This window comes from Scylla paramamosain, chromosome 5 (assembly GCF_035594125.1).
Source record: "Scylla paramamosain isolate STU-SP2022 chromosome 5, ASM3559412v1, whole genome shotgun sequence".
Classification (NCBI taxonomy): domain Eukaryota; kingdom Metazoa; phylum Arthropoda; class Malacostraca; order Decapoda; family Portunidae; genus Scylla; species Scylla paramamosain.
In genome coordinates this window covers 4,423,562-4,438,804 of record NC_087155.1, presented here as the reverse complement: position 1 = coordinate 4,438,804, position 15,243 = coordinate 4,423,562, and the positions used below count along the sequence as shown (strand labels likewise).

The 15,243-nt window shown below is 41.7% G+C and overlaps 1 protein-coding gene across 2 annotated transcripts; it reads right to left on the bottom strand.

Annotated features, from left to right (window-relative positions):
* Positions 1-5,732: 5,732 nt before the first annotated feature.
* On the bottom strand, positions 5,733-10,994 carry LOC135100436 (uncharacterized). 2 transcript variants are annotated; one of them, XM_064003309.1, is made up of 2 exons: positions 7,424-10,994; positions 5,733-7,272 (listed from the first exon to the last, which is right to left on the bottom strand). In XM_064003309.1, exon 1 carries the CDS (start codon positions 9,487-9,489, stop codon positions 7,792-7,794), a length of 1,698 nt encoding a protein of 565 aa, XP_063859379.1. In that variant the 5' UTR covers positions 9,490-10,994; the 3' UTR covers positions 5,733-7,272; positions 7,424-7,791. The 2 variants fall into 2 exon arrangements, with proteins under 2 accessions (XP_063859379.1, XP_063859380.1); XM_064003310.1 differs by having other exon boundaries at positions 6,238-7,272.
* Positions 10,995-15,243: the final 4,249 nt, after the last annotated feature.

The following is a 15,243-nucleotide window of genomic DNA, read 5'->3' as shown; positions in this document are numbered from 1 at the left end:
GCGTTGTGGCAGCAATGGGCAGTGTTGCGAGTGAGTGACGGTGTGCTGCAACGGCGGTGGGAGTCATGTGACGGCGGTGTGGCCTTCTGGCAAACAATTGTCCCTGTGAATATGAGGGAGGCCTTAGTGCGCGAGGCTCACGGTGGAAATGCAAGTGGTCACTTCGGTGTGAGGAAAACGCTAGGGCGGTTAAAGCAGCGGGTTTATTGGGTAGGCATGCGGAAGGATGTTAGTGAATGGTGCAAAGTGTGTGACGTGTGCTGTGGGAAGATGGGCCCTGGGAGAAAGACAGTTGCTCCCTTACAGGTGTATCAGGTTGGGGCACCTATGGAGAGGGTGGCAGTGGACATCCTGGGTCCGTTCCCTCAGACACTGAGAGGTAACTGCTTTGTGTGTGTGACCATGGACTACTTCACTAAATGGCCGGAAGCGTATCCGCTGCCAAACCATGAGGCTGCCACCGTGGCAGGTGTGTTAGTGGACGAGTTCTTCGCCCGGTTTGGCGTGCCGCACGAGCTGCACTCTGACCAGGGCAGGGAGTTTGAGTCAGCAGTATTCCGGGAGTGCTGCCAGTTGCTGGGCGTCAAGAAAACTCGTACTACACCCCTGCGGCCGCAGTCGGATGGCATGGTGGAACGCTACAACCGCACGTTGGGGCAGGAGTTGGCCAAATATTGCCAGGAAGGGCAGGAGGACTGGGACTTAAAAATCCCCCTGCTTCTCTTGGCCTACCGGTCCGCCGTGCATGAGGTGACCGGTTACACGCCAGCCCGGCTGATGTGTGGGCGGGAGCTCCGGCTACCAGTGGACCTCGTGACTGGCAGGCCGCCGGATGAAGACCTGCCCACTACCATCACCCAGTACGCTACAGCCCTACAGGACCGTCTCCGGGAGGTGCACCATCAGGTGAGGGGTAACCTGAAGGTGTCCGGTGAGGCGATGAAGGACCGGTACGACCGCCGGGCAACGGCACCACCCTTTAGCGAGGGGGATCAGGTGTGGCTGCACAACCCTCGGCATAAGAAAGGATTGTCCCCTAAGCTCCAGAGCCCCTGGGAGGGGCCATACGTGGTGGAGAAGGTCATCTCGGACGTCACCTTCAGGATACGCCAAGGGCCAAGGAAGCGGGCACTGGTGGTGCACGCTGACAGGCTCTGGGGTTACCATGGCCCTGGAAGCTTCTCCTGGGGAGAGCGAGCTGCTCTCCTGACCAGTGACGAAGAGGAGGACAAGGACAAGGGCCTTGGGGACGACGAGCCCCTGGTGATGGAGGATGACGGAGACCTGGACCTGAGAGAGCCTGAGCCGCTGGTGATGGAGGAAGGTGGAGCGGATGAGTTGTGTCCCTTGGAGGGGGCACTGGCGGATGTCGACGCTGGACCTGTAGTAGGGAGACCCAGACGGGAGCGGCATCCACCCAAATGGAGTGAGGATTATGTTCTTTGTTGATTTTTGATATACCTAAAGTTGAAGTATTATTTTCTTGTTTTTGGGGGTGTATCTGTAACCTAAAGGGAATAGAGAGAGTTGGGGAGCGAGGGCGCTCAGTCTCTTTACAGGAGGGGGTAGTGTCACGAGAGGGCAAGATCATGAAGATACCCAGACTGAGTCCCAGCTGAAGTGGAGGATGACGTCACACTACGTCACCTCGCCGGCCGCCTACCCTGGGGCTCGGGAGTATCACGTGACGTGTAGCAGCCCTGGGATTGGTGGCGGAACAGTTTGGGAGACAGAGTGGCGGGAGAACACTGGTGAGGGAAGAAAGCCCGCGCGTCGCCGACACTGCCTTCGGTACTTGTATGTTCCTTTGTGAGCTGGAGCGAGGCGTCAAGAAGCCTTCCGAGGGTCGACAAGAGGCCCGGGGTGCCGAGCTACAGCATAGGACTACTGTGTAGTGTGAGCAACGGAGAATAGAAGGCCAGAAGCCACAAGTGTGTTTTACTACTCGCCTTCTGAGGGGAGCCAGGGGAGAACACGGAGCGCCGCAGGGTAAGTTCACCGTCACGTATGCAGGAAGCACCGGACCCTAAAAGTGTAAGTGTGACGGCCCACGGGGTGGTGAAGTTACAATATATATATATATATATATATATATATATTGTTGTTTGTTTTGCTTTTAATTTATGCTCATTAATGGAAGGAACAAAGGTTAGAAGATTCTTAGTGATGGCAGTGATGCTGGCTTTGAGTCCCCCTCTGATTCTTTCTAATTTCTTAATATCCTCCGTTTCAAGTTTTTAATGGATGATATAATAAGTTAGGTTGTTATTAAGGGAGTTAACAAGTTAACTGTGGCGTGAAGCACCACACCGTTGCCAACTGTATCACTCGGAATGGGAAGTTTTTGGAATTAATCTGCCAGATGTTGCTGCTACTGCTAAAATATTTTTCTTTTTTTAATCCCATGTACATGCAGATGCAGAGAACATTGATCATTATGATACTTTCGAAATTTTACATCAACTTTTAAATATCTTGTATGGTCAAAACAAGTATTTATCATGATTATTTAGTAATATTGTTGTCAGTATCTTAAATATGGCATGTTACAAGTCTAAAATCTATCGATCTGGATGATGAAAAGATAAAAAATAAGACTGTACTATATAGTGTTACAACTACAATTTCCTGCTCCTTCACAGAGCTGCTGCAACCGGACTAGCTCTCCCCAAGTCACCTCCTGTGTGACTGAGTGCAGGACTTCATATGGGTTACAAGGTCCACTTTTTGACTCATGCACCCTTCTTAACAATGGTCATAACACCAGGTTACATGGATGAAGTTGTCAGTCTGTTTTACCCACCCTTAGACAAGGGAAATACCACAACCATTAAATCACACAGCTGTGAAAGGATCGTCAACCACATCTAGAAAAAAAGAAAAAAAAAATTATAACGAACAACAGCACATATATAGTCAAGGTATAAAACCCTGCTGGACTGCCATCCATGTATCGAATCCTCCCACTGTCCAACGGCGTATTATAGCCTCTAGTCAGGTGGTGTCATTTACAGCCTCCTGGATGACAGGCCTTGGCAGGGCCACTCAGCTATTCACTTAAGTCCTCTGCAGGTCAAGCATTCTCCAGGAGCCAGATGCAGTAGCATTTAAAAAAAACAAGTGCACTCACAAGTGACACAACTACAGACAAGTGCCCACAAATACACAGGAGAGTAATTCACCTCTCAGTGTACAAGAACTTGGCTTGCACATGCATGCAGCTGAGGAGTCACGTCCCTGTATGTGTTATACTTAACTACACTCCATGACAGACTACTATGGAGACTCATATGCTACTGAGGTAGGCTGGGGCATACAGCAGGTAATTACTCACTCATCGCCTTAAAGCAATTGACCTTTCTAACTGTAATCCCTTCCCAGTCTCCACCAAACAACACTACCAGCCTTAGTATGTCTGTCTCATGTAAGCTCTGGATAGGGCTGCTTCCTTGGCAAGAATAAGAGGCGCCCTTGGGCTGCTCTCAACTAAACCTGATACTCCTTGTTCAGTTGTTCTTTTTCATTACAGTGTATAAATCTTAATGATTTGTTCAGTACAGTCTGCATTTTTCTTTTCTGGGTTAGTTAAGCCATGTATATTGGTATGGAAGGGTACTCCATGACTGGAATTAATAAGGTTTTTTGCTATTGTTTTTTATTTTAGATGTTAAATTCCTAAATCGTCTTAGTTGTGTTAATACTGCATTACCCTTATTTATTGCTTTGTTAATATGATTAACAAATATCATTTCTTAGCTAGACGACATTTTACTCTGATTACTGATCAGCGCTCTGTGATGTTCATGTTAGACAACAGAAAGCGAACCAAGATAAAGAATAACAAGATACAAGAGTGGAGGCTGGAGCTGGCATCATTCAGTTATACAATACAGTATCGTCCTGGGAAACAGAATGTTGCGCCGGATACCTTGACTCATGCATACTGTTGTTCTGTTTCTTCAATGTCGAATCTCACTGACATCCATGAGAATCTTTGCCACCCTGGGGTAACTCGGCTTTTGCATTTTGTGCGGTCTAAGAACCTTCCCTTCTCAACAGATGATGTGAAAAAGGTGTGTGCTACTTGTAAGGTCTGTGCACAGCAAAAACCACAATTCCATCGTTCAGCACAAGGGGTCCTCATTAAAGCCACACAGCCGATGGAACGCCTTAGCATTGACTTCAAAGGACCTTTGCCTTCCACCACAAACAATAAGTACATACTTACAGTTGTTAACGAATACTCACGTTTTCCTTTTGCACTTCCTTGTCCAAATATGCATTAAAAAACAGTAATCAAATGTCTTGAGTCTATCTTCAGTCTTTGTGGAATGCCAAGTTTTATTCATTCAGATCAAGGTCCTTCTTTTATTTCTCAAGAACTGAAGCTGTACCTTTCTCAGAAAGGGGTAGCAACAAGCAAAACAACACCTTATCACCCAATGGGTAATGGCCAGGTTGAGAGGTACAACGGAATTATTTGGAAAGCTGTTTGTTTAACACTTGCATCTCATGGTTTGAGGAATCAACACTGGGAGATGGTGCTTCCAGAGGTTTTGCATTCAATAAGATCACTTTTATGTACTGCAACCAATGAGACCCCACATGAGCGTTTCTTCAGGTTTCAACGGCGTTCTAGTTTTGGAAATGGATTAGCATCATGGCTTTTGACCCCTGGACAAGTGTTATTGCGACGGCATGTTAGGTCTAGCAAACACAAACCATTAACTGATCAGGTAGAACTTGTTGATGTGAACCCAATGTATGCAAGTGTCAAATATCCAGATGGCCGCGAGTCAACCGTGTCTATCCGTGACTTAGCTCCAAGTCCTGAGAGTCCGACGACTCCTGTGCACCAGGATGAAGCACAAGGAAATATAGAGACCCCAGGTTCACCCAAAACCCAAGGTGTACAACCCCATAATAATCATGATTCCCATTCACCCACTGGGCCCATTGAGTTAAGGAGGTCAACTCGTGTGTCGAAGCCCCCCGATCGTTACGGATGGGATTAAACCTGATATGTTCGGATATCTACCTGGAACTCATTTTGTTAATGTTGAATTTTTCTTGGAGGGGAGAATGTGGTAATTATTGTACATTGGCAACACTGATTGGCGTTACTGTTTTCACGTTTGGTAGCACTGTGTATCGTCAGTCACAATGGTATCACGGGCCAGTGTAGACCCAGCTGTTTCCTTCTGTTAATGTGTGAGTTTGTGTGTGTATTTATGTTGTTTTGTCCTGTTATGTACTGTGTTCGTGCTGTGTTGCATGATTGTCATCAATTGTTTATATTGAGTTAATGTGTTGTGTAATTGTCGGTAGTTATTTTTGTCTGTATCTGTTACAGATATGAGAGCCTGGTATTTTGTTGAATAAAGCTTGGAGTTGCCACCAAGCATTTCAGTCTCATTACACCTGGTATCATCAGCATATAGTGTATCTAAGCATCAGAATTCAGGTGGAGGTAAATCATTAGTAAATAATGTGTAGTGTTGGCAATAGTACGCTTCCCTGTGGGGCACCACTTAATAATCTTATATAGTTATTGAATTCATTACTGGTGTTAATTTTTGCTTTCTTATTGTCTAGAAAGTTACACAAAATTTTTTCTAAAATGTCGGGTAATCCTAATCTCAGAATCTTATATATATATATATATATATATATATATATATATATATATATATATATATATATATATATATATATATATATATATATATTTTTTTTTTTTTTTATGTAGGAAGGATACTGGCCAAGGGCAACAAAAATCTAATAAAAAAAAAATGCCCACTGAAATGCCAGTCCCATAAAAGGGTCAAAGCAGTGGTCAAAAATTGGTGGATAAGTGTCTTGAAACCTCCCTCTTGAAGGAATTCAAGTCGTAGGAAGGTGGAAATACAGAAGTAGGCAGGGAGTTCCAGAGTTTACCAGAGAAAGGGATGAATGATTGAGAATACTGGTTAACTCTTGTGTTAGAGAGGTGGACAGAATAGGGGTGAGAGAAAGAAGAAAGTCTTGTGCAGCGAGGCCGCGGAAGGAGGGGAGGCATGCAGTTAGCAAGATCAGAAGAGCAGTTAGCATGAAAATAGCGGTAGAAGACAGCTAGATATGCACCACTGCGGCGGTGAGAGAGAGGTTGAAGACAGTCAGTTAGAGGAGAGGAGTTGATGAGACGAAAAGCTTTTGATTCCACCCTGTCTAGAAGAGCAGTATAAGTGGAATCCCCCCAGACATGTGAAGCATACTCCATACATGGATGGATAAGGCCCTTCTACAGAGTTAGCAGCTGGGGGGGTGAGAAAAACTGGCGGAGACGTCTCAGAATGCCTAGCTTCATAGAAGCTGTTTTAGCTAGAGATGAGATGTGAAGTTTCCAGTTCAGATTATAAGTAAAGGACAGACCGAGGATGTTCAGTGTAGAAGAGAGGGACAGTTGAGTGTCATTGAAGAAGAGGGGATAGTTGTCTGGAAGGTTGTGTCGAGTTGATAGATGGAGGAATTGAGTTTTTGAGGCATTGAACAATACCAAGTTTGCTCTGCCCCAATCAGAAATTTTAGAAAGATCAGAAGTCAGGCGTTCTGTGGCTTCCCTGCATGATATGTTTACCTCCTGAAGGGATGGATGTCTATGAAAAGACGTGGAAAAGTGCAGGGTGGTATCATCAGCATAGGAGTGGATAGGACAAGAAGTATGGTTTAGATCATTAATGAATAATAAGAAGAGAGTGGGTGACAGGACAGAACCCTGAGGAACACCACTGTTAATAGATTTAGAAGAACAGTGACCATCTACCACAGCAGCAATAGAACGGTCAGAAAGGAAACTTGAGATGAAGTTACAGAGAGAAGGATAGAAACCGTAGGAGGGTAGTTTGGAAATCAAAGCTTTGTGCCAGACTCTATCGAAGGCTTTTGATATGTCCAAGGCAACAGCAAAAGTTTCACCAAAATCTCTAAAAGAGGATGACCAAGACTCAGTAAGGAAAGCCAGAAGATCACCAGTAGAGCGGCCTTGACGGAACCCATACTGGCGATCAGATAGAAGGTTGTGAAGTGATAGATGTTTAAGAATCTTCCTGTTAAGGATAGATTCAAAAACTTTAGATAAGCAGGAAATTAAAGCAATAGGACTGTAGCCGCACCGGCTGGGCATCAATTGGCTCTCAGGTGATCTGTTTTACTGATCACACCCATCATCGTAGGGTCGAGGAAAGCCAGTTCTCTCTCTGACATTTATTGATGAGGTAGGCATGACCGTAAGAACTGCGAACAAGTTCTCGGTCTCAATTTCTTACAAAATAACATTATACACTGATATTAAACACTTTGAACATATTACAATATTCATTAACAATACATGCAATTGACTTGGCACTATGACAATCAGTTTTAACTACAAAATTAAAGTATTTACCTCGGTCACCATCCTGCCCGTCTTTGTCTGAGCGCGACTTGGCCGTGAGTGATGCCCGCAGGCGACTAGCAGGTTAACCCCACACTACTAACAAGTGAGCATCGGCTTCGGTGCTTAATATAGCATTGAATACTGATACTTACACATATTACACGTTTTCATGCAAATAGAAAACTATTGAACATTTCACTTATATATGCCGAGGAATAATGACATGAGGTACATACGCTTTACATACAGTAACATGGCTCCCCTAAATTGTGTAACAATTTACCTTAAATTAAGATTAGTATGTACCTTAAAACTAGGATTAGCACATAATATGTTTTGTTACACTGGCTCCTTGGCGGGGATGCTCCGGTCTATTATTATGCATTACCTTCTAACAGCAATACTAGACTATGTATTGGCCTCTCTATGATGGTCCTGTTTGCCTTTGTGCGTCTTCCCTGGTTGTCGAGATTACAGTCTGAAACCAGGACCTTACCCTTTCTTACTAGGCCATCATGATCAGGAGATACTTCTGTTACTCTTCCCAGTTTCCACTGGTTCCTTGCTAAATTCTGATCTTTGATGATAACTATGTCATTTACACTGAGATTCCTCTTTGGTGTTGTCCACTTATTTCTAAGTTGTAGGAATTGCACATACTCCTTTTTCCACCTGGACCAGAACTGGTTGGCCAGGTATTGTGCTCTGCGCCATCTCTTTATGCAGTACAGGTCCTTCTTAATGAAAATGCTTGGAGGAGGCAGTACTACCTTTGTTTTCATAGTTAACAAATTACTGGGTGTCAACGGTGTAAGACTTTCTGGGGAGTTAAGATGGTCCACGGTTAGGGGACGACCATTAACTATATTTTCCGCTTCAACTAAGAAGGTTCTCAGATCTTGGTCATCTAACTGGGTACTATGCTGATCAAGTAACACAGAGAGTACATTTCTCACTGTGCGTATCTGCCTCTCCCAAACACCTCCCATGTGACTGGAATTGGGTACATTCATGTTAAAAACAATCCAGTCACACTGATCTTTCATGAGTTCTTGTCTGACTTTATTGTTATTTAATTCTTTTAAGCATTTCTCATACTCTGATTTGGCTCCTACAAAGTTAGTTCCTTGGTCACATCTCAACTGTCTTACGGGCCCTCTTCTTCCTACAAAGCGACGGTATGCACTTAGGAAGGAACTTGTATCCATGCTGTTGGCTGTCTCTATGTGCACAGCTCTACATGCCATGCAAGTAAAGAGCACTCCATATCTTTTAAGCTCTTTACGCCCCTCTTTGATATAGTAAGGGCCAAAGAAATCTACTGCTGAGTATGTAAAAGGAGGTGATGGTTCTAGTCTGTCAATAGGCAGGTCTGCCATCTTCTGTCCCTGTGTTGTACTTCTAACTTTACGACAGATAATGCACTTTGAAATGTGCCTTGATACTAGGGATGATCCTCCTACTATCCAGTATCCACATGACCTGATTTCATTTAAAGTTATGCCCCTGCCTTGATGATTTGTCCTTTTGTGATGGTGGCATATTATCAGCTGGGTTATGTGAGATGTTTTGGGGAGGATGACTGGATGTTTGGATTCATCTGTCAGATTAGAAAGCCTCAATCTTCCTCCTACTCTCATGATACCATTTTTGTCAATGAAGGGATCTAACTTATAGAGGGAACTGGTCTTGTCTATCACTTTTGTTCCCTTGCCATTTTCTCCTTTAATTAAAGAATTATGGTTAGCAGATGATTCCAGTACATCTATCTCCTTCTGGAATGCCTTTGCTTGCAGTTGTTTTATAATTACATTTTCAGCTTCTGACACTTCTGCTACATTTACTGGCTTATATGTGTTTCCCTTTACTTTAGTAGTGCCATCACCTTTTCCTCTGAAGCTGTTCAGAAGCTTGAGGCATACAGCAACTGCCCTCTTTGCTTTAAACCAATCAGGAAAATACTCAAGTCTTTCTAGTATATCTGTGGGCTGTTGTGTACCTACAGCATGGCATACAACTTTCTTCACTTCTGGATCATTCTCATTTATGACCTTGTACTGGGAATGGCTATCCATTTTGCTATGTTGCCAAAGGAATTCTGGGCCATTCCATCAGATCTTGCTATTACACAATTCATCTGCTGTCATGCCTCTAGATGCATGATCTGCTGGGTTATACTGTGTCTCTACAAATTTCCACTGATCTGGTGAAGTGTGATCTCTTATTGTTTCTACTCTATTTGCAACATATACATGGAATCTCTTTGGTTCATTTGCAATGTAACCAAGGACTACTTTGCTGTCTGTCCAAAATACTTCTTCCACTTTATTATACTCAAGTTCTCCCTTCAAGAGTTTATGGATTCTAACTGACACCACTGCTGCTGCTAGTTCTAGTCTGGGAATTGTTATGGTTTTTAGAGGTGTGACACGTGACTTTGCCATTACTAATGCACAATGAATTTGGCCAGTCTTGCTAATTAATCTAATATATGAGCACTGGCCATATCCCTCTTGACAGGCATCTGAAAAGTGATGGAGTTCAACCTTTTCTACTTCCCCAAAGTCATCAGGTTTGTAGCATCTAGGTACCTTTAACTGATCTAGTTTGTGCAGCTCTTCTTTCCATTTTAACCATTTAGGTTTGACATAATCTGGCACCTCATCATCCCAGTCAACTGCATTCTTACATAATTCTTGTAAAATTTGCTTTCCAGTCTGTATGAGAGGTGACACTAGACCTAATGGATCATATATAGAGCTCACTGTTGACAGAATGCCTCTCCTGGTGAGTGGCTTGTCTTTCAGCTTTATTCTAAATTGAAATGTGTCAGATTCTATGCACCACTCAACTCCCAAAGTTCTTTCTATAGGCAGTGTGTCTTCATTCTTACTAAAATCCAAACTTTTAATTCCATCTGCTCTCTCATGAGGAGAAATTGCAGCTAATACAGCTTTGTTGTTTGACAAGAACTTATGAAGGTTAAAACCTCCCTTGTAACATAATTCTTTGCTTTGCTGAATAAGAGTGACAGCTTCATCCATTGTAGCTACTGACTTCAAACCATCATCAACATAAAAGTTGTTTCTTACAAACTTGGCTGCATCAGATCCACACCCGTAGTCATCTGCAGCTTTCTTAAGAGCAAAGTTGGCTACACTTGGAGATGAAGTAGCTCCAAACAGGTGAGCTGTCATCCTGTATTCAGCTATCTCATTATTAAGGTCACCATTTTCCCACCAAAGGAATCTTAACATGTCTCTGTGTTCTGGGTTAACCTTCACTTGATGGTACATTACTTCTATATCACATACAAGTGCAATGCTTTCTTGCCTAAACCTACACAACACTCCAATAAGTTTGTTGGTAAGGTCTGGGCCTTGTAACAGGTGACTGTTTAATGATTGGTTCCTGTAGTTTGCACTACAGTCAAAGACAACTCTCAACTTCTTCGGCTTTCTTGGATGATAGACTCCATGATGTGGAATGTACCAGACCTTACCATCATTCCTAACTAAATCCTTTGTCGGTACAACCTCTGCATAACCTTTTGTAATCATATCATCCATGAACACTTTGTAATCACCTCTGTGTTGATTATCCTTCTCAAGTTTAGTTCTTAACTTCTTGAGTCTCTGCTCTGCTAATAGTTTGTTGTTTGGAAGCTTGACGTTATCATCTTTAAGAGGAAGGGTCAACTCATAATGGCCATCCTTCAGCTGATGTACTCCTTCTTTCATCTTACTCATAAACCTTTTATCTTCATATGATAATGGAGTGTCAGCTGACTTTCTATCACTGAAGTCAAGTTCAAACATATCTCTCACTTGAGAAGGATTAATCATCTCTTTGGTTTTAGTAGGAACCACTAAGAAATTAACCCTCTTTTCTTCATTGATTTCTATTTCTTGTGTCACTGTTCTGTAGACTACCACTGTATCCTCCTTGAATGAATGGGGTGAGATTTTACCTTGAATGGGGTGAGATTTCACCTGAGGTTCACTAAATATTTGTCCATCTACTTCATTTGTCATCAATTCATTATCTCTATTGCAAGAAGAAGGTTTCTGTGGGTCATGGAATGTAACATATTTGTGAGGCATGGCATTGTCACTTTGTTGATTTGCAATTGCTTGTGCTTTCATTTCATTTTGTGACTATGTATTGTTGAAGATAACTTTGCTTCTCTACACTTTCATCATTACCTGGAAGCATTTTTACTTCTTCTTCAACTAAGCTAAGAGCATTAAGTCCTGCACTAGCAACTGCTAAATCTCTCTCTTTCTTTTTCTTTGAGAACATTGCTTCTGCCTCTGCTTTTGTCTTAGCTAACATAACTTCTGCCTCTGCTAAACTATCATGATATTCCATTTCCTTTCTAAGTCTGGCTACCTTTGCTGCTGCTTCTTGCTTTCTTTGTGCTGCTGATGAACGTGATGAAGTAGATGAGACTCTAGAATGTCTAGACCGTTTGCTAGAACAAATTGATCCTCTGTCATTCTTTAACTCCTTTCTTTTACATTCTATACTTTCTAATATTTCATGGTGAACTTGTTGATTGTGTTCCAGCTCTTCATTTAGCTCCTCTGACCTTTCTGGCTCTAGTTCTACCAGCTTTGTGTATGCCACATAATACTGCTGAAATGCCTCTATTACTTCACTTGACATGGGCTCTAATTCAAAGGGGCTAATTACAATTTTTAATCCTTTCTTAATTTTGCTGGTAACACTGCTCCATTTACGCTTACAGGACTCTGCTCTTTCTTTGGTTACACTGACTTGATATTCTCTTCCTTTGTCGGTCGGCACTCGCTCCCTGACACTAACTTCTTCATTACAAGTTTGATCCCTGTCCACTTGCTCACCCTCACCTTCCCTAAGGCCATCTACGGCATTAATTTCCCCAGTATCAGACATATCTAACAACTTAATTGTGTCAATACTGAGACACTGAAAGAGCAATTAAAATTACCACTCTTAATACTAGCTAATTGTGGGTAATTTTCACTTAGGCTACTCAATTCAGTGCACATACATACTATTATACTTTCTTGCCTGTGACCATGGGTTCTACAAAATGGTGGCGAGGCACAGTGGGTAGAAGGGAGTGGTTGTCGTCAAGGGTAGAGCTGACCCCGGGGCCTCAGAGGTCAACCTATAGGCTTACGTCAGCGTCCCCTCGTCCTGTGACTCACTCTTGCTACGGTTTCACATGGAGCCAATTTCTTGCTTGTAGGTCGAGTTCTTACTGTAGCCGCACCGGCTGGGCATCAATTGGCTCTCAGGTGATCTGTTTTACTGATCACACCCATCATCGTAGGGTCGAGGAAAGGCAGTTCTCCCTGACACGTTTATTGATGAGGTAGGCATGACCGTAAGAAGTGCGAACAAGTTCTCGGTCTCAATTTCTTACAAAATAACATTATACACTGATATTAAACACTTTCAACATATTACAATATTCATTAACAATACATGCAATTGACTTAGCACTATGACAATCAGATTTTACTACAAAATTAAAGTATTTACCTCGGTCACCATCCTGCCCGTCTTTGTCTGAGCACGACTTGGCCGTGAGTGATGCCCGCAGGCGACTAGCAGGTTAACCCCACACTACTAACAAGTGAGCATCGGCTTCGGTGCTTAATATAGCATTGAATACTGATGCTTACACATATTACACGTTTTCATGCAAATAGAAAAGTATTGAACATTTCACTTATAAATGCTGAGGAATAATGACATGAGGTACATACGCTTTACATACAGTAACAGTAGAGCTCAACCACTGAATGTAGCATACCGTTTTAAATTTATAAACTGTGACTCCAAATCTCTTATCTCTGGTGTAGTTTTCAGTTGATGTGTACTGATAAGTAGACTTTTTACTGCTATAATCCAGTTCATTGTTGCATTCTGAAGTTGTTCTGCATTACTTCCATCATAGTTTTCATTACATTTATCTGTGAATCTAATTTAAATTGAAATAGATCCCAATCAGCCTTGTGTGTTTGATATACTTTTGGTTTCTCTGTTAGGAATGGTATTGTGGAAAGCTTAAAAATTACTGGTAAATGATCAGATGTTGCTACGTCTCCTGGCTCACAAATGGAATTTAAGTAATGGTGTTTATTTGAAAAAAAAAAAAACTGGATTTTGTAGATGAATTGTGACTAAAGTATGTTGAAAAGTGAGGACCGAAGTACATTAATTTACCCTGATTTATAAGATTTATGAGATTTTTTCCCACAGTGTTGTTGTCTCTTATCAAATGATGTGTGTCTTCCATTAAAGTCGCCTAAAATATAAGTAGGAATGTTATTACTTAATAATCTATGCATATGGTAAAAAGGGATGTCTGGGAGGTAGATAAATTGTGGCAATTAGTATCAGTCCTAAGTTAGTCTCTATCTCAACTGCCAGAAAATCAGTGTCAAAATCGTCAAATAGTTTATGCTTAATGTTATATTTTATTGCAATATCAAAGCCATCTGATATGTTTTCAGTATAATTTATTTTATAAGTTCTGTAGCCTGGGATTTTTAATTCTCCATTATTCTTTAATCCATGGCTATTTAATATAATTATATCAGGGTCATTAGTAAGGTAGTATGGAAGCAATGATGCTTTATTTGTTTTCCAGTTCAGGATGTTGTGTTGGATGATTTTAAAGTTGCTATTAATTTTAAGAGGTCTTTCTTAAGCGAGGGTCTCTAACTTCCATTGGAGGATGCTCCTGAACAAGCCTGGATCTGATCTTTTGAAATTTGTCAAACTCCACAGAGAACCAGGAACTTGTTAAATTTATCTCACCTTTATGAGCTTTTCTTAGAATTTGTTCTTCACTATATTTGTTATTTGTGTGTTGCCATTTTACTTTATTATTTCTAATTCCTTTTATTAGTTCTTCAGTAGAAAAGTTTCTGGGCCAACCTCTTGCTTTTCTTGTGAAAAATTGTAAACCTAGATCACTAGAATCGAGTGTCTGTGCAGATGCAGTCTTGCTACTGGTACTGAGCTCTCCCATGCTACTCTGTCGACTTAGGCTTTGGTTTTGCACTGGTGTTGTTTGTTCATGGGTTGGACCTAATCTGATGGCACCATCCTCTTATTACTTTGTATTTTCTTCAGTCTCATTAGGTATTATGATGTTTGGTAAATTTTTGGCTTTTAGTACTTTGTTAAGTTTTGCAGCATAAGACCCAGTTTTTTCTTGGTTTTTAGTCTGCGCATGTGCCATACAGATGTTAATATTAAGCAGTTCTTTTGTAATTTGTGGGATATTATATGTGGTATTGTAGGTGGTATGGTTGTCTGTGTGATATTGGCATATGTCATCGCTTGCCTTTCTTTTTCATGTGCTCTTTTTTCTTTTAAAATCTCCTTCCTTTTGAAACACTTCATTGCAAGTGTGCTATGGTTCTCATTATAGTTCAGGCATTTCTTATAATTTTCTCTGCATTGATGCCATACGTGGCCCTCCATGCTACACTCAGAGCATACTTTGTATTTTCTCTTTTTAGGGCATTCATTAATAAAATGGTCTACAAGAATGTAACACCTCATACAACATTTAAGTGGTATATATGTCTCTAATTTTATTTCATGTGATGGTATACTCATGATAAATGCCTTAAGTATTTTATCAGTACATTTCTTTGCTAGAATAGTTTGAGTGAAAGTGAGCTTTTATGGTAGGAGAATTTGAGAACTTATACACGGTTTCTATATCTTCCTCTCCAATCCAACAGTTTTGCTTAATAATCTCATCTCCAATATCAACTATGTTCTTTTCATAGACAATATCATCAACTCTGGGTATTATG